At 39.6% G+C, this 27,323-nt stretch overlaps 2 protein-coding genes across 5 annotated transcripts in view; both read right to left on the bottom strand.

Moving 5' to 3' along the window:
• LOC143723295 (ladderlectin-like) overlaps positions 1-27,323 on the bottom strand; it is a 259,996-nt gene that overhangs the window by 45,893 nt on the left and 186,780 nt on the right. The window lies entirely within an intron of this gene.
• The window catches only part of vangl1 (VANGL planar cell polarity protein 1), a 49,361-nt gene continuing 38,431 nt past the window's right edge, over positions 16,394-27,323 (bottom strand). For both annotated transcript variants that reach the window (XM_077215457.1, XM_077215458.1), the window contains exon 9: positions 16,394-19,639. In XM_077215457.1, the coding sequence (XP_077071572.1) occupies positions 19,379-19,639 (261 nt within the window). In that variant the 3' untranslated portion in view covers positions 16,394-19,378. The remainder of the gene's footprint in view (positions 19,640-27,323) is intronic.

The raw sequence follows: 27,323 nt of genomic DNA, 5'->3' as shown, positions 1-27,323 counted from the left end.
AAAAGGAGTTTCCCCACTGCGTATAGCTACCCAATACGAAGTGACCGTTCGAAAGGGAACATTCCGATCAGAAGCGCGTTTACACTTGTCTTTCAATGTGTATGTGGACAACATCCGGATAGAGGTCTCATGTTAATGCCAAGTGTAAACGCAGAAACGAGACCGAGAGGATGAGCTGATCTAGATATTTAGGGAGAACATGAAGTTTCAGAGAGAGACAGAGGAGAGGAGATCACAGGAGAGCAGGGAGAGAATGGACAGATTGTTTTCTCTTCTTGACAAATTGGTGGAGAAAAAAACTTTTGGTTATGTGAATTAAAATGTGTAAATGAAACAAACAAAAAATGTCTGTGCATTGTTTATTTTTGTAATAAAAATAATTATTTTTATTACAAAAATAATTTGTAATAAAATTATTTTTATTACAAATAAATATATTTATTTGTAATATATTATTACAGTTATAACTTGTAAATGTAATGACTAAATTCATCTGTGCATTTATTTTTGTCATGTCAATTAATTTGTAAATGATACAAAATAAATTGTTCTATAAATTTTATCTTACAGTACTTTTACAACTATTTAAAAGAAAATATACGTTTAAGATAAAAAACAATATCTAATATCAAAATCTAATATCCTAAAATAATCTAAAAGTAAGTTTTTCATAAAAGGTACAACATTTGCCTCTGAGATGAAGTGGAGTTGAATAAAAATCTAAAGAACTTCACATTTATACTTAAATACAGAGTAAATGTATTTCGTTACATTCCACCGGTTATTTGGAAATTGAAACTAACAAAATGTATTGTCACATTAACAAATTGTTGCAAGCTGTGTCCCGGGAGTTGATCGTAATAACTGCCTAAAAACGAAACAGGGTTGAAATGTTCTAAAATGTCTAAAAATCACGCAGCCATTCTCCACAATACAACAACTCCCCCTAGTGGGCATTTAAGTGAACACATCATATAGCAGGTGAAATTGACACATTCATCTATGGTTGTTTGACTATCCATAAATACATTTTAGATGGTTACAATTGTATTTTTACTAGTCATAATTATTATTTGACTAGTCAGAATGATGATTAGAGATATCTGCAATTGTAAATGGACTAGTGGGAAATTGAATTCGAGATATAGCTAAACTTTTTGACTTTTACTATTCAAGATATCTGCAACTGACATATCATACATACACAAATGTAATTAGAGATATCCTTGACTAGTCAAAATTATATTTTCAGATATCTGAACTGTGCCTGCTGCTCCTGTAGAAACTGATGTTGTGGCAGACGGAATTGACATTTAATTAAACTTCACTTAAATCTCCTCTCAATACCCACTCTGAAACTTCTCAAATCAATAAAAGCATTGATAAAGCAAATCATGTGCATTATGGAGTTGAAGCAAAATCATACAGTTTGTTTCACTGCCCAAGGACGAGCGTGTGAAGATTTGGTGATTAAAAATAATTTTTACCATGATTCCACAGCAATATAATCCTAAACTTTTGCTGTGTTTCTTTTATTTTACTTGACTGCTTCTCAAATCTCGGAGTTCAATGCAGGATTTGCAAACCACTTGCTCTTGAAAGACGGTGTTCAAAATACTTAAGTTTTGAGTTTTATTGTGTTGGTCTCATGCTAACTGGTTAACTCACATTATTAATGTCTAACTGAAATACTTCTAATCAGCTGTGGGCCGCTATAACCTAAAACTGTGTCTATTAATAGGCTATAGATTGTCTGTCGTTCTCACTACTTTGAGCAAAGATTAGGCATTTGTTTTACCAACGTTTATGTTACAGTTATTCATGCTAGAGCTCGGCTAATACATTGCATACATGCACTGTTATTGATACAGATATGTGTTCACCACTATATATTAGAAAATTACTCTGTAAATAAATTTGTACAAGTAAAATAATCGGTTTGTTGATTGACATGCACTAATGCTGATGGTGAGGAACAACAGTTGCAACATCTCATAATGTACCTCAAACTAAGTAGTTTATCACTGAGGAACATCCTGCTCATGTCATCCTTGGGTGATTCTTCAATTGGGGGCTATTTTGCCATCTTACATTTTGATGAATGAAATTTGGTTGAATTTTGTTAGAATTATGTCAAGACAATGTTTACATGCTTTGATGTAAAGATATAATAATGCCCACGACTGAGCTTAAATATAATTTGAGTATTTTATATCTATTTGCCAACTGGCACTGCAAAACGTCATTTCCATCACAACATCAAAAAGTCTCATCATGCAAAGAATGTATCAAGGAGATAATTTAAACTAATTTATCTTGCAAACATTGTTAACCTTCAACAATTCGTATAAAAAACAAAATGTTTCCATTCAGCGAATTACATATATTTTCTTGTTCTTACCATCAAAATGTGTTTTTCTGTGTTCATCAAAGCTGGATGGACACATTAATTTCTGGAAAATTAATTTTAGATGTTTTTTCTTTGAATAGGTGGATGAGTATTTCATCAGGCTTTTCATGTAGCACCTCAAGATTGAACATAAAACAGTTTTAAAGGTATGTTTGCTGTAAATTAAGCAATGTGGCGGTAATGACATTGTTCTGGTAATGACATAGTGTTTTGGTAATGACATAAATGAAAAGTGCACTGATACATAAAGCAAATTTAAAGGCTTAAATAATGACTTCTGATGAGTGTTGTTGAAAGAAATGGATAGATGTGAGGATATATATATATATATATATATATATATATATATATATATATATATATATATATATATATATATATGACACAACCATCAACTTGAACATGTTTATTTCAATCATGAAGAAACCATACAATATTTTCTAATCAATTGTCACAATTGGATTAAACAGCATAAAGATATCCTTTATAAACATTTCATAACTATGAAATATTATATGTTTGGGTTAAAAACTCATAAAAGTTGCATTGGGTTAAAACTAACAATGCATAATTAAATGTGTTTGCTTTCAAACATGTATTTGAACGTTCAAAATGTGAATTAGAGATTATAAAGGGAGATGGATGGGATGTGGAGAGAAAGAGATACTGGGCCCTAGTTTAATTGAGAGGCGTAGTGTAGTCACTCAATGAGCAAAGTGTCCTGAAAATTAAATCCAGCCATGCCATTGTGTGTCATGTGGGAGTATTGTGGTGACCCAATGTTTTTGCTTGGATCTTGCAGATGGTATTAAAATAAGCTAATTTAATTTCATAAAGAATTGTCCTTGTTATAAAATTAGGTTTTATTTAGAATTTAGACTTTGCACTTTTCCTGCGATTTAAATTAGGGCCCACTGACAGAAAAAGAGGTAGTAAAAAAGTTGAGGGAGAGAGCTTCCTGTCGAATTTCGTCATTGGCTACTTTATTGTTTTGGTTAACTCCATTGTTTGCGTTTCTGTCTTTGCTCCCGTTTTGAAAGTTGTGAGATTACTTTAAGCTTTCCTGTTTCTTTTCTTCTTTTGTATATTTCCTTTTCTCTGTCAATCTATTGCTGATATTTTACAGGATCTTCCTTCAATTTTTTTCTTTAATCTCTAGACCTTTCAGTTGATTTCTTGGGAGCCATTCTGGTTAAAAAATAAGAAAAAATAGTTTTAGGAAGTAAGGCATCTCACTTAAGTTTCATTGTAAAATCACACTATTATGCTTCTTCAACTTAATTTATAAACACATAATATGATATAGATAGTGACACAGAACATGTCATTACCACCATCACTTGTCATTACCATCACAACAAGTTGTGTGTTGGTAATGACGTGTTGCGGTAATGAATTTTTTTTTTTCAGATAAAAAGATGCTAGGTCATTGTTTTGCTAACATTACTCAACAGCTAGTACAAAAAGAACTTTAAATACATATAAATCATGTGAATATATATATATATATATATATATATATATATATATATATATATATATATATATATATATTTATCAAAATATTGCTGCTACAGCATTTATGGTAATGACGCTGAATAAGTCTACTCCATGATCAGAAGGAATTCATTATTAAATTACTTACTTTTTCAGACATCAAATTTCACTGTTCTTTCATGGCTGACATGTGCTCCCCTGCTAGTCTTCATTTCCATGGTTACGGCATAAACAAATCTTACCCTCAAAAATATCCTTGTTGTAATCATAGACTGTCGAGGTAATGACAGTATTGTTGTGGACAATACTAAATTGTTAAAAATATTCACAAATTACTGATAACATTTTATCACATTTTCAGAGCAGATAAGTTTTAAAGTCTGGGTTGGGGACAAGGCCTGAGTAGCCAAATATTAGTGATGAAAACATTTTTAAAAATGGAAATCATACTGATTTTAGTGTATAAAATTTTTTGGTGGTGCAATAAATATTATTTGAAATAACTAAAGTATTTATTTTATAATATAGTATTTTTAACATGTATAACCTGAGGACATAAAAGTTCCCCTATAATTGAGTTCCGATGGAGGTTCTGGTTAAATAGCTAGTTCTTCCAATGTTTCATCATCGGACTCGCGCGTGTTTATGGTCCGTTCAATTATTCATCCGTGTCAGAGTTCCGACTAGGAAGACAGATGTTGCCTAGCAACACGCACCACCGCGCCTCCTTTCCTTGGATTTCCCAGCTCGGAAGTCAGACAACCGTGAGGACACAGAGCAAGAATTGCGATATGGAATCCAAGATGGCTGCACCCTGTGTGACTTGAAAGTATCAATCGTTTTCATTGTTTTTGGACCACTTTGGTTGTTTTAATGACGATTTTAATCACTTGTTTTACTGCAATACCTTACTGCGTCCGTATCTCTGTGGTTATGGGAATCTGTCTTGTTGTGAGTGCAATATTGAATGAAGCCTTGTTTCAAACAGGTGTTACTAACGTGGCTAGCGTTGTTAACAGAAGATAAACTAAAACATGAAATAAAGTGAAAATTTTAGTTGTGTAGGTGAAGCACATACTTATTTTGGAGCGCCTGGTACTCGGCCATACACTAGATGTCGCCTTGGCAGTTCATTGGAACGAATGCTTCAATAGAGCCGCCATCATGATACAGGGGAGCCCCTTCTCTTTAATGCATCAGCTTCTATGTAGGAAAAGGTCTAACGGAAATAAAATCACCATAAATCATCATGAATGTGATTTTTTAGTTGTTTAGGTTCGTTCCAACGGTCAGACATGTATTTCTCATTGAGTCCAGAGAAATGTAAAAAAAAAATGACAAAATTTCACATTCTTGTGAATAGTAATCCCTTGCTGTCTGGTTTTTAGATTTCGTTCGTGTGAACATCCATATGCAGCACAAAAGTCCAGCATCATCCATGAATTCAGCGTTACCTAGCTACTTCCTAAGACAAGACCCCTGTTCCAAGATGGCGGCGGTTTTGACGCATGCTTAGAACCCCAGGGCGACATCTAGTCTATGGTACTCGGCCAGTGCTACCATAGCAACAGCTTTCTGGGTGGCGTCCATATTTTTTCTCCGACTCGGACGCGCAAAACATACCAGAACACTTGAAGTGTGGAAGTGACGTCATATCCGAGGGCCGAGTAGTTTACTGTGTAGGAAGCCTCAGGACACGCAGAACTGGCGTTGTTATGGCAATTTTTTGTTTTCGACACGCGCGCTGTATGCGGTAGACCAATCACAATTGAGCCGTCTGGCCAATCAGAGCATAGCAGCTCGCGAAAACGAGGGATTTAGACAGATTGATTCATCTGACGATTCGTTTGAGAATCATTGAAAATGTGGTGATGTGCAAATGTATATAATGAGGAAATGAAACAGGTTTTTTGACCTTTGATGCATGTAAACCTGTTGTAGGAGACTCCAAAACAACATTAGGAGGTTTTAAAATAACATAAAAGGGGCACTTTAAGATCTAAGGATTTAAAGGAGTTGCCTGGCCACTGTTCTAAAATTCCAATGTAATGATCTCCGAGCCAATTCATTATCTGTCTGGAAAAAGCACAGATCATCACTATTGCTCCTGTATCATTGGGAGAAGCTCAATGTTCCAGGTCTCAAAAGAAGAATCTTTATTGAGCAAGTCAACAAAGGAGATGTTCAGCTGAGTCATCTGATCTTACAATGGTCAACGCATAGGTCTTATACCTTTTTTCTTGTTGCCAGTGTCCAATTAGCGTTTTCCCGTTATCTCTTACACCTTGCTCCTCCTCGGTATCAGGGCACAATTAAAATCACATGCTTCGAGGCCTTATTTCTATTGGTAGCGAAATATCACAAGTATAGTTTAAAAAAAAAAATTACATCATACATGTTTTTTAGTACCTTCCCATATCTTCCACCAAGGTCATCTTATGCTTGCATGGGTCTTTGGGTACTTTTCCATTTCTTCATTGCCCTATGGCCTACTTTGACATTACATCATCCAGACTTTCAGCATCAGCTAGAGGAGGGGTAGTGAGATTCTCCAACACATTCAACTTCTTCTCCGGACAATCGCTTTTCCTTCCTGGACATTCTGAGACGTCCTAAAGCATTCTTCACTGCACTCGAACCTCTCTCCTTGAATTTCCTGATGATCTGGTAAATTGTTCTCTCAGGTGCAATATTCTTTGCAGCAATTTCCTTTCATAACAGTCAAAGGCTGCGTCCGAAAACTGATAAATTGTGCCTTCGGCGGATGCATTCCATGGTCGGACGGCATCAAGGCATGTCCGAATGCAATGTTAGTTCCCTTTCGAGAATGGTCACTTCGTATTGCATAGCTATACGCAGTGGGGAAACTCTTTTCCTCTGATTTTTGAAGCTTTTATGTAAAATGCATTGCAGCTGCACAGTGAGCACAGTGAGAGACTGGCTCACTCATTGGCTGTGCTGCATCAACTGCACATCCAATGGCGAAGGCTTCTCTGAGCCTATAAAGGGAACCCAAATTCGCCATTATAGCAGATTTTCTCTACTTCAGCAACAACTTTTGTTTTTGTGTCCTCCGGAAAACTTTTGAAGCTATCGCCGTAGGAACAAGCTCCGGTCTCTTCGGCCTGGCGGTAAAGGGGTTTTCGGAGAGGTTCACCGAAGCTCAGAAGTTATCTTCATTATTGAATACAACAAATCACAATATAAGGTATCTGGTTCCCCAGTGTTAGGCAACCCATCCCCGAATATGTATCAAACCCTAGCCACAAAGGTTTTGGCTTGGCAGGCCATTCCCGGTGTGTCGAGTTGGGTTATAAACACAATAAAGCGAGGTTACTCGCTCCAGTTCGCTCGCAGACCCCCAAAGTTTCAGGCGGTTCTCGAGACTTCGGTGAGAAGCAGCGTGTGTCACGTGCTTCGCTCCGAATTACAGAATCTGTTTGCAAAGGGGGCAATAGAGGTGATTCCACCCGCGCTAAAACACTCAGGGTTTTACAGTCGTTATTTTCTAGTCCCAAAGAAAGATGACGGTATCAGACCCATATTAGACTTAAGACATTTGAACAAAGCCCTCATGAGACAACCATTCAAAATGTTAACTGTCAGACAAATCCTCGCGCAAATTTGCCCATAGGATTGGTTTTTCACTGTGGATCTGAAAGACTCTTTCAAATCCAGATAGTCCCCCCATCACAGGCCATTCTTGAGATTTGCCTTCGAGGGCCAGGCTTATCAATACACAATTCTGCCGTTCGGTCTGTCCCTAACACCCCGCACATTTACGAAGTCCTTGGACGCGGCTCTCTCTCCCCTGAGATGTCAGGGAGTGCGCGTGCTGAATTATCTCGACGACTGGCTGGTTCTGGCGCAGTCGCGAGCCGAACTATTGAAACACTTTTGAGATTTGATCCTCGGCCATTTGGAATGCCTGGGGCAGAGCTGGCATATCAACGGTCTGGAAATGAAAGCAGTTTGTTTGGCCCTGAAAGGATTTCTGTCGAGCCTCAAAAGACACCACGTCTTAGTCCGCATGGACAACATGACGGTGGTGGCATATATCAATCGCCAAGGTGGTCTCAGGTCGGGCAGCCTGTACTTCATGGCAAGAGACCTCCTTCTTTGGGCGCAAGCCAACTTGAGCACTCTGAGAGCAGCGCATATCCCGGGCATTCAGAATCTGGGTGCGGATATGCTTTCTCGAGACAACACTCCCTTATGCCTGGCTCACACTACAGGAGTTTTAGACCGATTTATGCCCGATTTCCCCCTCCCGAGAATCGGAGAAAATATCTTGTCGAGGAATCTTCAATCTTGATCTTGATATGACTTGATCTGAAGGACAGATATTTAGTTATACATCTACTTTTCCGCTTCCGATCTGTTGCGTGAGATCACATGATCATGGTGGAATCATATCTGGCACGATAATCTGATTAACATTTTGTAGTGTGTGATGCGCCACGATTTTCAAATCTTGTAGTGTGAGCAGGGCCGGCGCTAGCTATTTAGGTGCCCTAAGCACAAATGATTGGTGGTGCCCCCCGCGCAAATATACATGTGTGTGTATATTTATATATACATAATATACAAATATGATTATACACAGTACACACACATATATTATGTAGACACAAACTTTTATTTTGGATGCGATTAATCTTTTCCCAGCCCTAATAATTTGACAACTCTGTGAATATGAAAATATACAAACACTTAGATTGTGGGGGTTTTTTTTCTAATTGCAGTTTCACCAACAGATGTCGCCCTTGGGCCTTGGCCTATGAACCTCTTGAAAATGACCGCATTAACCGCATAGAACAACAACGAAAAAACGTTTCTAAGCGGTCTTCCTTTTCTTCTCAAACAAACTAACTGCATCTTAAACAGCCCAAGTTTCAAAATTTCCCGGGGGAGAAACCGCACCCCCGTTAAAATAAAATATTCAACATGCAGGACTAAAAAAGCCTGCCCCGGATCATTTGCACTACTAGCGACACCCCCCTGGACATGAATACATGACGCAAGGGCGCCCGCGCTACAAAACTAACATTTTTATTTAAAACATTGTCTTACCTGCAAGCGACGCGCGAGTATCATCCCGCTGTCTCTTCTTTTTCCTTTTTTCCGCCCCGACTCTTGGTGCCTTTTCGAGGCCATGTCTGAGGTCGGTGTCTGCCACATTTGACATTGATTGAGGCATAATCGAACAGACCACTGGGAGGTGGGGAAGGGGGGGGCACCAGAGGGAGACTGGCACAGGAGATTCACCTTTTTCTCGACTAATTTGGTCTAGGCCTATATTGCTTTTGTATTAATTTTGTATATTAACATGCTTTAGACTTATTTTATTTGTTATTTATACTAGTAGCCTATTGTGATGATTTTTCACGACCCAGATTTTTTGGTGCCCCCCCAAGCACTTGGTGCCCTACGCGCAGTGCGTGATGTGCGTGTGCGGAGCGCCGGCCCTGAGTGTGAGCATGTTTAAGATTTGAGGGAAGAAAATCTGCAAAGATTCTCCTTAACTGTGTGGTGCAACCAGATTTCAAAATCGGTTAGGATTTTAAATCTCCTGTAGTGTGAGCCAGGCATTAGGTGAGTGGTCTCTAAACCCTCAGACAGTTCGTCTGATATGGAGTGTTTTCGGCAAGGCCGAGGTCGACCTTTTTGCCTCGAGAGACAGCACTCACTGCACAGTGTTCTTTTCGAAGAGCAGGGATGTGCTGGCCCATCCCTGACCCTGTCATATGCATTTCCCCCCGTTTCCATGATTCCCCAGGTCATCAAAGGAGTCAGGGAACTGGGATGCTCAGTCCTCCTAGTGGCCCCCCTCTGGAAGTCCAGACCATGGTTTCCAGAGCTGGTTCAGATGATGGACGAAGTCCCATGGCCTGTGCCACTGAGGAGAGATCTCCTCACACAGGCAGCTATATCCCGACTTATGGGCCCTACATGTGTGGCCCCTCAACGGGTACCTGGGGACCTCCCTGTGAATCAGAATCAGAAAGAGCTTTATTGCCAAGTGTGCTTGCACACACAAGGAATTTGTTTTGGTACTGAGGCTTCCAGTGGACATACACAAATACAACAAGTAACATAATACTACAAATTATAAGAATAAAAAATAAAAATATTAATATATGAGAATAAAAGTATCAGATTTTTTTTAGATTTACAGATTATGAACATATTTACAGTGTTTTGAATATTATAAACAAATAAATCTACATATAAGTATCACCTGAGTTGTAGGATATTGCACTAAACAGTGGGAGTATCGCACTTGAAGGCATATGCCTTGGGAGGTGTGTTAACTGTTCTGGAGGGAAATGGCCTGTGTGAAGAAACTGTTCCTGTGCCGAGATGTTCTAGTGGCCAGTGATCTGAGTCGCCGTCTTGACGCCGACGGTAACAGTTCAAACAGGTGGTGTCCAGGGTGAGTGGAGTCTGTGATGATTTTACCTGCTCTCTTCCTCAATCTGGAAGAGTACATGTCCTGGAGGTTTGGCAGGGGGGCACCAATGATTCTCTCCGCAGTCCGGACTGTCCGTTGTAGTCTCCTGATGTCTGATTTGGTAGCTGAACCAAACCAGACAGTGATGGACGTGCATACAACAGACTCAATGACGGGAGTAGAACTGAATCAGCAGCTCCTGTGGCAGGTTGAACTTCCTCAGCTGGCGAAGGAAGTACAGTCTCTGCTGGGCTTTTTTTCTCAACAGAGTCAATGTGATTGTCCCACTTCAGGTCCTGAGAGATGGTAGTGCCCAGGAACCTGAATGACCACTGCTTCCACAGTGCTGTTCATGATGGTGAGAGGGGGGAGTGCTGGGCTGTTCCTCCTGAAGTCTACGATCATCTCCACAGTTTTGAGCGTGTTCAGCTCAAGGTTGTTATAACTGCACCAGACAGCCAGCTGTTCAACTTCCAGTCTGTAAGTAGACTCGTCACCGTTTTGGATGAGACCGATGACAGTGGTGTCGTCTGCAAATTTCAGGAGCTTGACAGTGGGGTCTTTAGAAGTGCAGTCATTAGTGTACAGGGAGAAGAGTAGTGGGGAGAGAACGCACCCTTGGGGGGCGCCAGTGGTGGTGGTGAGAGTCCTGGATGTGTGTTTCACCAGTCTCACTTGCTGCTGCCGGTCCGTCAGGAAGCTGGAGATCCACTGACAGATCGAGGATGGTATGAAGAGCTGGGTCAGTTTGGCTGTGAGAAGATCAGGCATGATGGTATTGAAGGCCGAACTTAAGTCCACAAATAAGATCCTTGCATAAGTCCCAGGTCTGTCGAGATGTTGCAGGATATAATGCAGTCCCATGTTGACTGCATCATCCACGGACCTGTTTGCTCTGTAAGCAAACTGAAAGGGATCCAGCAGGGGTCCAGTGATGTCCTTCAGGTGGGCCAACACCAGTCTTTCAAACGACTTCATGACCACAGACGTGAGAGCGACAGGTCTGTAGTCATTAAGTCCAGTGATTTTAGGTTTTTTGGGGACCGGAATGATAGTGGAGTGCTTGAAGCAGCAGGGAACTTCACACTGCTCCAATGATCTGTTGAAGATCACTTCTGCTCACGTCCTCCACACAGACATTAAGCTCAGGTTGGATGGCAGGAGGGGGGAGGAATGGGAGTGAAGGAGGTGATGGTGAATGTGTGAAGTGCAGGTCTGAGCCGGTGTGTGGTGTGAATGAGGGCTTTTCAAACCTGCTTAAAATGAGTTTAAATCATCAGCCAGGTGTTGATTGTCCACAGACCGGGGGGATGGTGACTTGTAGTTGGTGATGTTCCAAAAGGCCATTCCAGACTGATGATGGATCGTTGGATGAAAACTGTTTTTTTAGAGTAGTACCTTTTAGCAACTCTGATCTCCTTTGTCAGTTTGTTTCTGGCCTGGTTATACAAGATTTTATCCCCACTTCTGTAGGCATCCTCTTTGGCATGACGAAGGTGTTTGAGTTTCCCAGTAAACCATGATTTATCATTAGTAAATGATAAGAATGTCCTGGTAGGAATGCATGTATCCTCACAGAAACTTATATATGATGTTACAGTATCTGTGAGCTCATCCAGATCGTTGGTAGCAGCTTCAAAAACAGTGCAATCAAGGCAGGCCTGAAGATCCTGCTCTGCTTCATTAGTCCATCTTTTTACAGTACTTATTACAGGTTTAGCTGATTTCAGTTTCTGCCTGTAGGTCGTATGAGATGAACCAAACAGTGATCAGAGAGCCCCAAAGCTGCCCGTGGGACAGAGTGATACGCATTTTTTATTGTGGTGTAACAGTGGTCCAGTATATTACTGTCTCTGGTGGGACATGTAACGTGCTGTATTTTGGTAGTTCGCGGAAAAAAATTGCTTTGTTAAAATCCCCAAGAATGATTAAAAGAGAGTCAGGATAACTTTGTTCTGTTTCAGCTATTTGTTCAGCCAGCTGTTATAGCGCCGCGCTCACGCACGCATCTGGAGGGATGTATACATTCACGAGAATGAAAGAGGAAAACTCCCGAGGCGAGTAGAAGGGTTTTTCAGTTTATGAAATGTGCCTCTAAATTAGTAGAGCACATCTTCTTCAGTGTTGTTACATCTGAGCACCAACTTTCGTTAATGTAGAAACACAATCCACCACCTCTCGTTTTCCCCGTTAGCTCCGCGATGCGATCCGCTCGGAACAGCTGGAAGCCCCGCAGATGTATTGCATTGTCCGGTATGGCTTCACTCAGCCAGGTTTCAGTGAAGCACAGAGCAGCAGAGTTTAAAAAATCCTTGTTAGTGCGGGTGACTAACGGGTTAGTGCAAAACGTCCGAATAATTAAAAACTGTAGAAAAGGTTTCTGGTGTGTGTTTCCTAATGTCCAGTAGTTCGTCTTTGGTGAAACTGATAGGAAAAGAATGACTAAACGCAGAAAAAACGAACCAAAACAACACAATAGCTGGAGAGCCCCACACCGAGGCAGCCATCTGCGGCGCCATCTTGTATGAACCATCTTCATGTTCATGAAGATCATGAACATGATTACTGAGGCTAGAACGCCATCTACTAGGCGTCTCTATGCCCTGAAATGGTCAGTGTTCTCCGGCTGGTGCTCGGTTAGACACTTTGAATCTCAGTCATGCGAGGTATCAGTGATTCTCTCCTTCCTACAAGAGCTGTTAGACGCGGGCCGTTCCCCTTCCACGCTCAAAGTATATGTCACTCAAAGGAATGACTTGGTCATACGGTTCCTTAAGGGGGCCAGGAGGATGAACCCTCCTATGCCTCCTTCTGTAGCATCTTGGGACCTCTCCACGGCCTTGGGGCCCTGAGGGGTCCTCCATTTGAGCCGCTTCAGTTGGTTGATCTCAAACCACTTTCGCTAAAGACTGCTCTACTGCTGGCACTGGCATCTATCAAGCAAGTGGGAGATCTGTGGGCGCTCTCTGTGAGCCCCTCATGTTTGGTGTTACTCTCAAACCCAGACATGGCTATGTCCCTAAGGTGCTCTCGAACACCGTTTAGAGCACAGGTTATTACACTATTAGCGCTTCCCCCTGCCCTGCTAGAGCTTTGGAGGTCTATTTGGAGCGCTCTGCATCCTATAGACATTCAGAACAGCTCTTTGTCTGTTAGGTGGCCGATCCAAAGGATTTCCAGTCACGAAGCAGAGGCTGTCCAGATGGATAGTGGATGCCATCTCCTTTGCATACGCCTCGGTGTGTCAGGTTTGCCCTATAGGCACTAGAGCCCATTCAACTAGAGGTATGGCCTCGTCATGGGCGTGGTCCTCTGGATTTCCTATTCAGGACATTTGTGTGCCGGCCGTTTGGTCCTCACCCTCCACATTTGTGAGGTTGTATAATATGGAGGTCCCTTCCCTGCAGGCGGAGGTCTTTTCTGTACGATTAGACTCGACAGGGTCCAGTCTTATCTATGTGTCAGGTCACTGTTCATAAGCACACTATCCCTTGAGTCTATATATATATATACACTCACCTAAAGGATGATTAGGAACACCATACTAATACTGTGCCTTTCGCCTTCAGAAATGCCTTAATTCTATGTGGCATTGATTCAACAAGGTACTGAAAGCATTCTTTAGAAATGTTGGCCCATATTAATAGGATAGCATCTTGCAGTTGATGGAGATTTGTGGGATGCACATCCAGGGCACGAAGCTCCTGTTCCACCACATCCCAAAGATGCTCTATTGGGTTGAGATCTGGTGACTGTGGGGGACTATGTTCAAGAAACCAATTTGAAATGATTTGAGCTTTGTGACATGGTGCATTATCCTTCTGGAAGTAGCCATCAGAGGATGGGTACATGGTGGCCATAAAGGGATGGACATGGTCAGAAACAATGCTCAGGTAGGCCGTGGCATTTAAACAATGCCCAATTGGCACTAAGGGGCCTAAAGTGTGCCAAGGAAACTTCCCCACACCATTACACCACCACACCAGCCTGCACAGTGGTAACAAGGCATGATGGATCCATGTTCTCATTCTGTTTACGCCAAATTCTGATTCTACCATCTGAATGTCTCAACAGAAATCGAGACTCATCAGACCAGGCAACATTTTTACAGTCTTCAACTGTCCAATTTTGGTGAGCTCTTGCAAATTGTAACCTCTTTTTCCTATTTGTAGTGGAGATGAGTGGTACCCGGTGGGGTCTTCTGCTGTTGTAGCCCATCCGCCTCAAAGTGTGCGTGTTGTGGCTTCACAAATGCTTTGCTGCATACCTCGGTTGTAACGAGTGGTTATTTCAGTCAAAGTTGCTCTTCTATCAGCTTGAATCAGTCGGCCCATTCTCCTCTGACCTCTAGCATCAACAAGGCATTTTCGCCCACAGGACTGCCGCATACTGGATGTTTTTCCCTTTTCACACCATTCTTTGTAAACCCTAGAAATGTTTGTGCGTGAAAATCCCAGTAACTGAGCAGATTGTGAAAGACCGGCCCGTCTGGCACCAACAACCATGCCACGCTCAAAATTGGTTAAATCACCTTTCTTTCCCAATCTGACATTCAGTTTGAGATTGAGTTTGAGAGTTCGTGAGATTGTCTTGACCAGGACCACACCCCTAAATGTACTGAAGCAACTGCCATGTGATTGGTTGATTAGATAATTGCATTAATGAGAAATTGAACAGGTGTTCCTAATAATCCTTTAGGTGAGTGTATATATATATAGGCTTTATAGGCTCTCTCTTATAGACGCCTTAGCCATTGGATGTGCAGTTGCTGCAGCACAGCCAATGAGTGAGCCAGTCTCTCACTGTGCTCGCTGTGCAGCTGCAATGCATTTTACATAAAAGCTTCAATAATCTGAGGAAAAGTTTCCCCACTGCGTATAGCTACGCAATACTTGTTCCCTACTCTCAGGGAACCAAGGTTACGAGTAAGTTTCATTTCCTGTCCCCTGAGATACCTTAATTTTTGAAGGCAGCATCCCACAAACCTGTGCTTTCCATTCTGTGACAGTTGAGCTAGAAAATTAAAGATGGTGTCTGAAAGTTGCGGCTGGTCATCAGTTTGTGTGCAAATGTACATTTGTGATCAACGTTTTTCACTTATGATGTCATTTCAAGCGAGAAATTACTATTGTAGTCATTAAATATTCACTCAGTTTTTATCAAAGCCCTCTCTATTTTGCTGTAGATCATTAAACTGTTAAGCTGCCTCACAAGTCTGTCCGAATTCAGTTTTGTGAGGTACCTTTGTGCACAAATTCTGCCTGCAAAGTCATTGCCTGATAGGGTAGCAAGCCAACAAGTCAGCTGCCTACGTTTTCGGACACAGCCAAGTTCTCCAGAAGCACTTGATAATTACAGACGTGTTTTGGATCAGGGTTGAATTTGAACTCTACAGGTATAAATCTCCAGGGCCCAGTTGTTCAAAAGTAATCTGATGAGATTTCGGGTATCTGATTAGATCAAATCTTGAAAATGGGTTGTTCAAAAGAGAAAAAGGATTCTAAAATCAGATTAGATTACAAAATGCAATTTTGGTTCAAATCATCAGTTTGTGTTGTTCAAAACATTTTAGTAGGATACCTTTGATCCCAAAAAAATCTGGATTAAACTGATCCAAGCAAAAAGGTCAAATCAACAATGTCAAAATGCAAATGCTTAAAGACTTTTCACTTGACAGGATGTTAATGGATTAGACAGTTGGTTAAAATTAGAGCATTGATGTTGACTTACTGATAATACTGTAGATAAACTGTAGCCTACTTTAAAGATTTGTTGTTAACTAGCCTGTTTTAGTCAGCTATTTATAACAAAGATGGCTCTAGTGTAAATGGCAGGATTTAGGACAGGGACTAAAAAGCATACTAAAAATAAATATGCTTTTGAAATCTCTAAATATTGACCAATGACAATCAGCATGTGACAAATGAAAGGGCTGCTCAATTATTCATCAGAATCAGAAAATGAATTTGCCTTCTTGCTCCTTAGTCTCACAGTCCATTTCAGACATATACAGACAATCCATTTGAATGCAATTCAACTGTCAAAAAAGAGGTTTTATATTTTTATATCCACAGTGGAAATTATGGTGATTACAGTAATAAAACATATGCACATGCAGACGTGTACACAAGAATTATTGTAAACTACATACACTAATAAATAAATATATACATATAGTACAGTTTTAATACATGACATATTCCATATTTATATATACATAAATATATATAGGTTAAAACTCTAAAGACAACAACAAATTCCAGTTTGAAAGTGACTTAGGATCCACCACAAATCATAAACATTATCTTGCTGAACATATAGTGTAAGAAATACCCAACATATTTGTCCAATATGAAGTGTTTGACAATCAGGAACTTTGGAGGATTTGATTTAAGTATTAGGTCACTATTCATTACACCAAAGAGCAAAACACAGAAATGTATATTTGAAAGGGGAAACCTTGTTTTAAACATTTTTGCCCAAAGCATTTTTTTCCTGGCTCCTCCAAAGGCTTTGATTTACATTGACACAATGAGGCAAAGCATTGACTCTGTGACTCTTCTTTAAAGATAATTTGAACATTTCAAAACTTCTGAGATTTTCAACAAATATGACACGGTGAAAAGATATCAGAATTGTTAATATATTTTATATTAAACTTTCAGATGAAAAATGTATGCTTCTACTATTGTTTGAGAGGAACAGAGGTTCTATAGAACTTCTTTTAATAAAATCAGGATCTTCAGGAAAACAAATCTGCAATATTTCTCCTTAAATGTAACACTGATGAGAAATATTTGAAACAAACTGATTTTTGATTCGTAATGGATTATGGCATAGATTGTTGTGCTTTATCATAACTAATTTCTGACAGACTGAATTAGATGGGTTTGTGTGATCAGATAGGAAAGAACTGACATTATACACAATGGGAAAATATATGCTGTAGCAGCTATAAAATGTAGAAATAATATAAAACATTATTGTCCTGTATCATTAACTACATATATATTATCCTTATTTGAAAACATCACTAGAGCAGTAGGAAAAAGGCATGATAGGTTTATTTTTTCCTTCTGCTATATAAACAAAGAAATTTCAAGCTTGGACAAAAACACAGCCAAGAGCAAGGTTTATAAATGTGCTAGGCTGCATTAATGGGCATTTATTTTATAAACACAAGTCGTTGCTTTATCGATGATGCATTACGCATGATAAAAAATAAATTAAATTGAATTACCACACAATAAAAGAGGCGAACTACAAATCACAATTTATTCATCACACAAGAAAGGCTGTTTTCTTCAATATATTACCCCTCTTTATCCAAATATACACTCACCTAAAGGATTATTAGGAACACCTGTTCAATTTCTCATTAATGCAATTATCTAATCAACCAATCACATGGCAGTTGCTTCAATGCATTTAGGCGTGTTGTCCTGATCAAGACAATCTCCTGAACTCCAAACTGAATGTCAGAATGGGAAACGAAAGTTGATTTAAGCAATTTTGAGCGTGGCATGGTTGTTGGTGCCAGTCGGGCCGGTCTGAGTATTTCACAATCTGCTCAGTTACTGGGATTTTCACACACAACCATTTCTAGGGTTTACAAAGAATTGTGTGAAAAGGGAAAAACATCCAGTATGCGGCAGTCCTGTGGGTGAAAATGGCTTGTTGATGCTAGAGGTCAGAGGAGAATGGGCCAACTGATTCAAGCTGATAGAAGAGCAACTTTGACTGAAATAACCACTCGTTACAACCGAGGTATGCAGCAAAGCATTTGTGAAGCCACAACACGCACAACCTTGAGGCGGATGGGCTACAACAGCAGAAGACCCCACCGGGTACAACTCATCTCCACTACAAATAGGAAAAAGAGGCTACAATTTGCAAGAGCTCACCAAAATTGGACAGTTGAAGACTGTAAAAATGTTGCTTGGTCTGATGAGTCTCAAATTCTGTTGAGACATTCAGATGGTAGAGTCAGAATTTGGCGTAAACAGAATGAGAACATGGATCCATCATGCCTTGTTACCACTGTGCAGGCTGGTGGTGATGGTGTAATGGTGTGGGGATGTTTTCTTGGCACACTTTAGGCCCCTTATTGCCAATTGGGCATTATTTAAATGCCACGGCCTACCTGAGCATTGTTTCAGACCATGTCCATCCCTTTATGGCCACCATGTACCCATCCTTTGATAGCTACTTCCAGCAGGATAATGCACCATGTCACAAAGCTTGAATCATTTCAAATTGGTTTCTTGAACATGACAATGAGTTCACTGTACTAAAATGGCCCCCACAGTCACCAGATCTCAACCCAATAGAGCATCTTTGGGATGTGGTGGAATGGGAGCTTTGTGCCCTGGAAGTGCATCCCACACATGTTGAATCAATGCCACATAGAATTAAGGCAGTTCTGAAGGCGAAAGCGGGTCAAACACAGTATTAGTATGGTGTTCCTAATAATCCTTTAGGTGAGTGTATAACAATTATTGAAATCAAGCAGGCTGAAAATGATTTTGTATGTTTGGCTTTCATGCCACTATTATGGCATTGACAATTCCAACTCCCTAATTGATGTTTCCGACCTTACCACAATCTCATGGAATTTCAACATTGTGCTCATTTATGTTCCAGTCAATTGAAAAAACATACATGCCTCAAAAACATAGATATGATAAACAATATCTACTTGCAAAAAGCTAAACTGTTTCCATGATGCCTCGTTCTGGTGCTTATCAGAGTACGTAATTAGCATTTGCTCTTTGCAAAAAAGTAACATACAAAGCAGCACAAACACATCAATCAAACCAGTCAGCACTAGGTAATCGGATACATACAATACAGGTATACATTTTTTTCCTCTTCTGTTCTTGGCAGTAACAAATATTGTATCAAAATACATCCAATATTATAAACTGTGAAAAAGTGAAAAACAATTTCAAACAAAATAGTACTAGTCCAAAATTTACAAGCGTAGAAAACCATATGGACAAAAGCAACTGAATCCATCAGACGGAGGTCTCGGACTGTAGCTGTAGTACAAACTTGTGGGACTTGGGGTGGACGTACTCCTCACTGAGTTTGAGGTGAGGGATAGCTTTGCTTGTTACCACTAAGCTGAAGTCAGACGATTTGAGCTGGAACTCAGAGCCGTGATGGAGGGGACTGGTGACAGACGCCTCGCTGACCAGCGTCCACTGCCGGGTCTGCCAGCACTCTCTCCCGTACTGCAGTGTGGGCCCAGCCATCAGATAGCTCTCCAGGAATGCCTAACAGAGAACAGCAGCATCATTTCTGTTCAGTGATATCTGCTAGTACTGTACAGTGAGCTGATTTGATTAGAAGTTGTGTAATATTTTAAAATCTATTGTCCTAAAACATCAGTAAAAATGTTTGAGTAAATAATTAAATAGTGAGACAGAGAGATTAATAGTAATATGCAGTACAGACAGATCAGTTTAATTGAGAAAGAAAAGACCAATCATAATTCAGTATGCAAATGTAAAAATTACATAACTGACATACACACTGCAACTACGGTAAATAGGGTTGTCACTTCTCTTCTGAGTATGTCAGTTTTAACTGCGGTTGAAGTTTCAAACATTTATTGGAGAAATTGTGAGTGGAAATCATTTAAATTTCTATTGATTACATAGGCCTACACAAGAATGGGAAATATGATGAAATTAAATTCATGACATAAAATCATAGACTGTAAAAAAATATGGACACTACATCCATATTCACCCCAGTTCAAATGTTGAAGTTATGTTGAACCCCCTCACAGTTGTCCTGAAGGGCAAAATTAGCTATACAGACCAAAACCACTTTTTTGTACGAGGCTGTAAACATATTTTTTCTTTTGTAAACATGGATTGACTCTCTTTTGCAGCCTGCCTCTAGCGGCCAGTCGATGAATTGCAGTTTAAGTCACTTCCGTGTTGGTTCTGTCAGGACCACTATCGTCAAATGCAATTGACAATTAGCATATAGTTAGGATTGGTGGTATGGTTCTGTTCTGGGCAAGAACTCCCTGCGCATCCATGCAGCCTAGCATGGATAAGAGCAGGGAGAGCAGCAATAGGGTAAACAGAAAAGAACCAATGAATGTATTGCAGATATCATTAATTTCAATATTATGATGTACAACAATTTGAGAATTTATTCCGATTCAAGGGGAATCAGAATGCCATACTGACTGGACGAGAGGAGGAGCTGGGGATGGAGGAGGATAATTGGCTCCTGAGAAACTTAATAGCTGCTGATAATACTGAAGGAGCTTATACATGTATACAGTGATAGACGTCATATTCCTATAGGTAGACGTGGATCAGCTGAGAGTCAGCTGATTGGAGCTTGACTAACGTGACCTGCCAGAACTAACCCTACGCTTTATTTTCATGAGAGAGACAGGAAGCATGCCGCTTACATAAAATAAATAGTATGCCTTTAAATATGTCAAAAAATATAAATAAATATTTATTATTAAGGAAATGTATGTAAAATAAATAGTAAATCAAATCTTACACAAACTAAATTATTTAATGTATATTTTTTGTTTTGAAACCAGGCAAGCACAACTGGTTCATATAATAACACAGGGCAAGTAAAAATTCACAAATTGCTGAGAATGTAGTAACTGGTGAATTGTTTATGAGTTTTTGTTAAAATTGGTGTCCTGCTGAAGATAAACAGTCAGCAGCTCAGTTATTTGCATACTACTGCTCTCTCTCTCTCAAAAAAATCTATTTCATTCCAAATGTTATTCCTGATCGTAGGCTTCTGATAATATTTAGTTTATATGTGAGGTTACAATTAGTGCTACAATGCACTGTGTATGTTGTTGTTATAAATTACAAAGTCATTAACATCTGCCCGCAGGGGCGGCGTCAGATAATTTTTAACGCAGGTGCTGAGGAGGTGCTAGATCATTGACAGGGGGAGCTGCGCAATTATACAGTGATGTGAATAAGTTAGGACACCCATGCTAAAGTTGCCTAAAAAGAGGAATAAAAATCATCTTTTGGAAATTGATCTTAATGCCTTAATTGGAAAAAATAGGAAAAATCCAACCTTTAAGGACACAAATTTTCTTTGTGTATGAATAATGTATCATAAATAAATAAATGTTCTTCCTTAAAATACAGGGTGCATAAGTCAGGACATTGTTATTTCGACATAATATGTGTGTGTGCAACAAGCAAAATGGGGTGGTGGTGGTGCAGTGGATAAGACACATGCCTTTGGTGTGAGAGACCTGGGTTCGAATCTACTGTGAGACACCAAATTGTCCCTGAGCAAGACACTGAACCCCTAGTTGCTCCAGAGGCGTGCAACCTCTGAAATATAGCAATTGTAAGTCGCTTTGGATAAAAGCGTCAGATAAATGAATAAATGTAAATGTAAATGTAAGCAAGATGAGCATTTGTAAATCCGGTGACACGCGTGTATTGATTTATATTAATAAACTAGTGTTTTCTGTGTTAGTGTCGGCTGCGAAGATGAAGATGATTATCGCCATCTCCGTAGTGAACGCGCCTATAGAGAGAAATGCACATAATAGATTAGATAATCAGAGAGTAGCCTATTTCTTTTCGTTTTAAATTGTTTCGTTTAAAGACATTTCAAGCTTTCTATAGATATATCTCTCATGTCTGTGAGGCATACGCTGATTTTCGGTTAATTTATGATGAGATGCGCTCCTGTTCATGTGCAATGCAAGTGACCGCGCCGGCACCTCCATGTCATGATTATATTGTCTGCTATATTTGCTTATTTTTTATTAAATCCAGGCAATTGGTTTATGATTTTTTTTTAAATTAAGTACAATTTATACAAAACGAAATTCACTTTAAAGAAAGGCTTTCTACAAAGCAAAACTTAATGAAGTGGTCAAAATCATGTCTAACCCACCCCATGTCTCCCGATATATTGGGCATCCTATCTTACTAATGCTGTTCACTTTTCATAATCAACATAGATGGAAAAAAAAATAACATTATAATATTTTAACAAATATGAAACTAAATGCGCTTATTTAATGGCTACAACTCGTATAGTAAGCCTACAGACTCTCTATTTGTACAAATTGCTGCACATTCATTTAATTCTGAATTTTGCACACATAAGCTGAAAGGCATTTGTTTGTGCATAGTAAAACATATCTGCAACATTTATCAAGTTCACGGTAAATGTGCATGCATTTATTAATCATTAAGATACTAAAATCATAATAAAGTAGGCTATACTATGTACAAAAAATCAGATGAGCCCAGAATATGAACGTGTTTAATTACACGTTAAGCATTCTCCTCCATTATAAGAACACTTAATGTGGCTTTATTTAGATTGGAATCTCTCCTTATTATGTCGAAATAACGAGATATGTCGAAATAAAAGATATTATGTTGAAATAACGAGATATTATTTATTAAGCCCACTGAGACATTAAAGGTGCATTGCGCAACAATTCATGTTAAAAATACACGTTTTCTAACCCATACATGCATAAACAATTGCCTGATGGGCTGAATGAGCCCTTCTCTGATCACTGCAATTGCCTCTATCATCCTGTACAGTAAAATAAATAAGAGGGATTCGGGTTCGAATTTGAGACTGGGCGTGACGTCATGCGCGTTCACGCTCACCAGGCTATGTCTCGCAGGTTTGTGTATTCACCGGCGCCGCCATTCTCCGCATCAGCGAAGACAAATCGTGCGTCAAAGGTAGAAGATGGATTCAAAGAGACCGGCTTGTAGTCCGTTCCAAACCCCAACGCAAACTCCACATAAAGTAAAGAAAAGAGATGTTTTGTCTAGTGCCACCAAAAGGTCCAAATTGGAGTCAGACAGGCGTCGGAGTAAGACGAGAGTCAACCTCGGGAAGGCATTCAACAAATGGAGAGATCTGCGGTCTGCTCTTGGTCTCAAACGGGATCCTCAGTTGGCTTTTTTCTTGATAAAACGGTAAGATATAGCCCAGTCTCTAATGTTTGATACAGCCAATCTATGTATGATAACAAATGACGATGCGTAAAATGTGTAATGCTTTAGCGTAACCTAGATACATGTACAATCAGAATTGGTTTTACTACCATTGTTAGTGAACAGTTTCATAAACTAGGAATTGTGTTCGGAAGAATAGTACAACATGAAACATAAAACATATCCAATAAAAGATGCTAACTATGTTTTTGTGTATGTCCTACCGGTAACGTTAGCCTTGTGTCCATTGCTAACATGCTATGGTGTTCATGTCATTGACCAACAAGGAAGAACGCCGTTGCATTGGCTATATTGTATTTTTCGGTAAAAATAGCAAATTGTTCCCGTGAATGTGGTACATTTTGTATGTATATATGAGGTATGTGGGAGCTCGTATTCTATCAAAACGAGGAAAACGTAAAATATTTTGGTATTGTGATTAAATACATGTTTTATTCTGAACGTTGCAGGAAGAGAAATACAATGGTAAAGGGGTAAATATTTTTACTTTACTCGCAGACTAACTATTTACTAAATAAAGTATTGACACATTTCACATTAATGTTTGTCAGTGTGTATTGTCCCTGTCAAAATATCTACTAAATAAATCAGCGCTACATGTAGTTTAGTGATTTAGCAAAACAGTTCAAGATTCTTGAGTGTGATATAACATGCTGAAAAAATGACCGATAATTAGACAGAAATTTTGAGTAAATTATTACAGAAAAAGGATGTATTGTTATTGGAATATTCTACTTAGCAGATCAATAACAGGCTGAACCCCGCAAGTCTGCGGCGGATTAGCCTGTTTGGCTTTTATGAAAACGTCATGGTGACATTTGATTGTTTATTACCTTGAGACATTTGAGTGAACGTTGTTGACCAACCGTGTATGGTATGATTATTATTTTGAGCTTTTGCGAAGTAATCAATTATATTGTTTATGAATGTGTTTCCATAACAATACAATCATAGGTGGATACAGTAAAAACATAAACAAAGTTTTCTACTACCCCTGTTTTTCCCCTCACACATAAGAGTAATTTACTCAAATGTCTTGCCTTCCATATATTTGAAATGACTTGCAGATTTATAACTTTATTACCACTGAAGAGATTTTGGCTGTACACCAAAGATCTGCGCGGCAGATGCTCCTTCACTTATGAACAGCTCGTTCTCGTGCATGCGTGCGTGTGCGTGTGGTCCATGAGCGTGCACAACTCTGGTTGCAGTTTCGCTTGTCGCCAGAGGGGGCGTAGTTCTGCAAAAACTCAGAGACCTGCGTTTTGCACCTTTAAGATTTATCTCTCATTTAAAAATGTATTAATTCGTTGATGTACATTTTAGAATATAAATTTAAGATATTTTAGGAATAAAGTCAGAAGTCTGGCATGGGCTTGATTGGTACTTTTGGCACCATTAAAGCCCGCGTGTTTTCCAAATAAGCCCACATCATCATTTATTCACAAAATATAAAAAATGATTGATTTTAAAGAAGTAAAACATCAATTTATTTATTCAGTGACAGGGAAGTATTAAAAAAAATAATTTTGCTAATGTTTGAATAGAGCCCAGGGTGGCATGGGTAGGTGTTAGTGGACGGTGGTCTGGAGCCTAAAGTCGGCTTGACTGGAGTTGTAGCTGGAGTCAAGCTGGAAGTTTGACCGGGTGTATCTCGGGAGCCAAGCCGAGTTAGGGCTCCATACTCTGGGCTTAGGGGAGCCTCCTAGTGGACCCCAGACACCGGGAGTCTGGAGCCTTAAGTCAGCTTGGCTACCGAGTTATTCCTGGTCAAAGGTGGAAGTTTGACCGGTTGTATCTCTCAGAAAGAAGTCGAGTTGGAGCTCCAGACTCTGGGGTTTCGGGGGGTCTCCTAGTGGCCCCCCTACACCGGGAGTATGCAGCCTTAGATCGGCTTGACTATGGAGTTATGCTCGATCAAAGTTCCACAGGAAGTGACCATATCTCGGGAAGGAAGCCGAGTTATGGCTCAATACTACCGGCATTGCCTGGAGTCCGGAGCCCCAACTTGGCTTGGGTCCCGAGTTTTGCCCGGTCAAAGCTGGACCGGAAGTGGCGGAAATGTTATAATTAAACACTTTCAGAAAATGTATCAAAGTTTGCAATTAGAGGGATTCCTCATTGAAACACATAAGGTGGGCTTAAATGGTTCCACAGTGAATAATGGTGAAGTTTTCCTTTAAAAATGTAAGATATGATTACAAATACATGCATGGAGCTTAAATATACTGTGGACTAATGGTGCGTTCACGTGCTATGGAAAATATGATATTTTCCACTTGTGAACTGGTATTTACCAGTGTGTTGCGTTCAAGTGCTTTTGTTGTCGTAATGTGGTAAAAAGATGGAGATCCAGACCTGTTATTTAGCTATAACTATTTTAGATTGCTTAAGTCATCTGCTACAGCAAGAAGATGATTTATCAAAACTCAAACGGTAAATAAAATGCTGTATATTTTCTAGATCATGAATAGTACATATTTTTACTATTCACGACTCTCGCGTTGCTCTCCGCCATTTTGAAAAGGTCAAAGGTTATCTTATCTCGGCAACTCGTGTATCACAATATTCTACGAGCTGCCCAGTGGAAAATACCACATGAGGGGGTGCTCATGTGCATTTTCCACGTCGGCTTTTGGCATTTACCGTAATTACCATAGCACGTGAACGCACCATTAGTATCATAGTAATTTCTTGTTCATGCTTTGACCTTTTGACTCATCTTTCCATTTAGAGGAAAATTATACAAAATGATAAAGTACTGTTTGTTCATACACAAAAAACGACACATTTATCTCTTATTTGACATAATATCAATGTAGTTACCAAATAAATGGCTGAAAATTGCAAAAATGTATTGATTTCTGAAGGGTCCCGAAACACCAAAGTTTTGGGGTGACTTTGTGTGAGGTCCCCTGAGACAGCATGCACATGGGTGGGGCCAACTCAACATTGCCAAATGTGATTGGTATACAATAAAAAATGCCAGGGAAGTAACAAATCACTCGATTAATTAAAATAATGAGCAGCATAAAATATGTTTTACTCTTTTTTTTATTTGACTTCAAAGTTGAAAGTGGGCTTAAAGGGTACATGGGCTTAAAGGGTTAGTTCACCCAAAAATGAAAATTATGTCATTAATGACTCACCCTCATGTCGTTCCAAGCCCGTAAGACCTCTGTTCATCTTCGGAACACAGTTTAAGATATTTTAGATTTAGTACGAGAGTTTTCTGTCCCTCCATTGAAAATCTATGTACGGTATACTGTCCTTGTCCAGAAAGGCAATAAAGACATCATCAAAGTAGTCCACGTGACCTCAGGGGGTTAGTTAGAATTTTTTGAAGCATCGAAAATACATTTTGTTCCAAAAATAACAAAAACGATAACTTTATTCAGCATGGTATTCTCTTCCGGTTCTGTTGTCAATCCGTCAATCAGTCATTAATGACATAATTTTCATTTTTGGGTGAACTAACCCTTTAATGGGTACACTTACCCTATGTCAAAATAACGACTTAATATCTCAAATAAGATAAGTTTTCTTTTTTCTTTTTCTTCACCATGCAGTTTCTTCACCATGCAGATCCAAGATGGCGCCGCGGATGGCTGCCTCGGTGTGGAGCTCTCCAGCTATTGTGTTGTTTTTGTTCGTTTGTTCTGCGTTTAGTCATTCTTTTCCTATCAGTTTCACCAAAGACGAACTACTGGACATTAGGAAACACACACCAGAAACCTTTTCTACAGTTTTTGATTATTCGGACGTTTTGCTGGACATTCTCGTCGGAGGGGCAGCGTTGTTGTTCAAACGCGCGTTCAGACGCAAACGCGGGAAGCGAGCCGGCGCGCTGGTTAAACTCCGCGAGCGCGGCCTGCACACTGCACTCCCCAGCATTCATCTCGCGAATCTCCGATCCCTTCCTAACAAAACGGATGAACTTCTTCTCCTC

This window comes from Siphateles boraxobius, unplaced genomic scaffold, assembly GCF_051911475.1.
Source record: "Siphateles boraxobius isolate OS27281-9 unplaced genomic scaffold, OSU_SipBor_1 7, whole genome shotgun sequence".
Lineage (NCBI taxonomy): Eukaryota > Metazoa > Chordata > Actinopteri > Cypriniformes > Leuciscidae > Siphateles > Siphateles boraxobius.
This window is presented reverse-complemented; position numbering and strand designations above follow the sequence as displayed.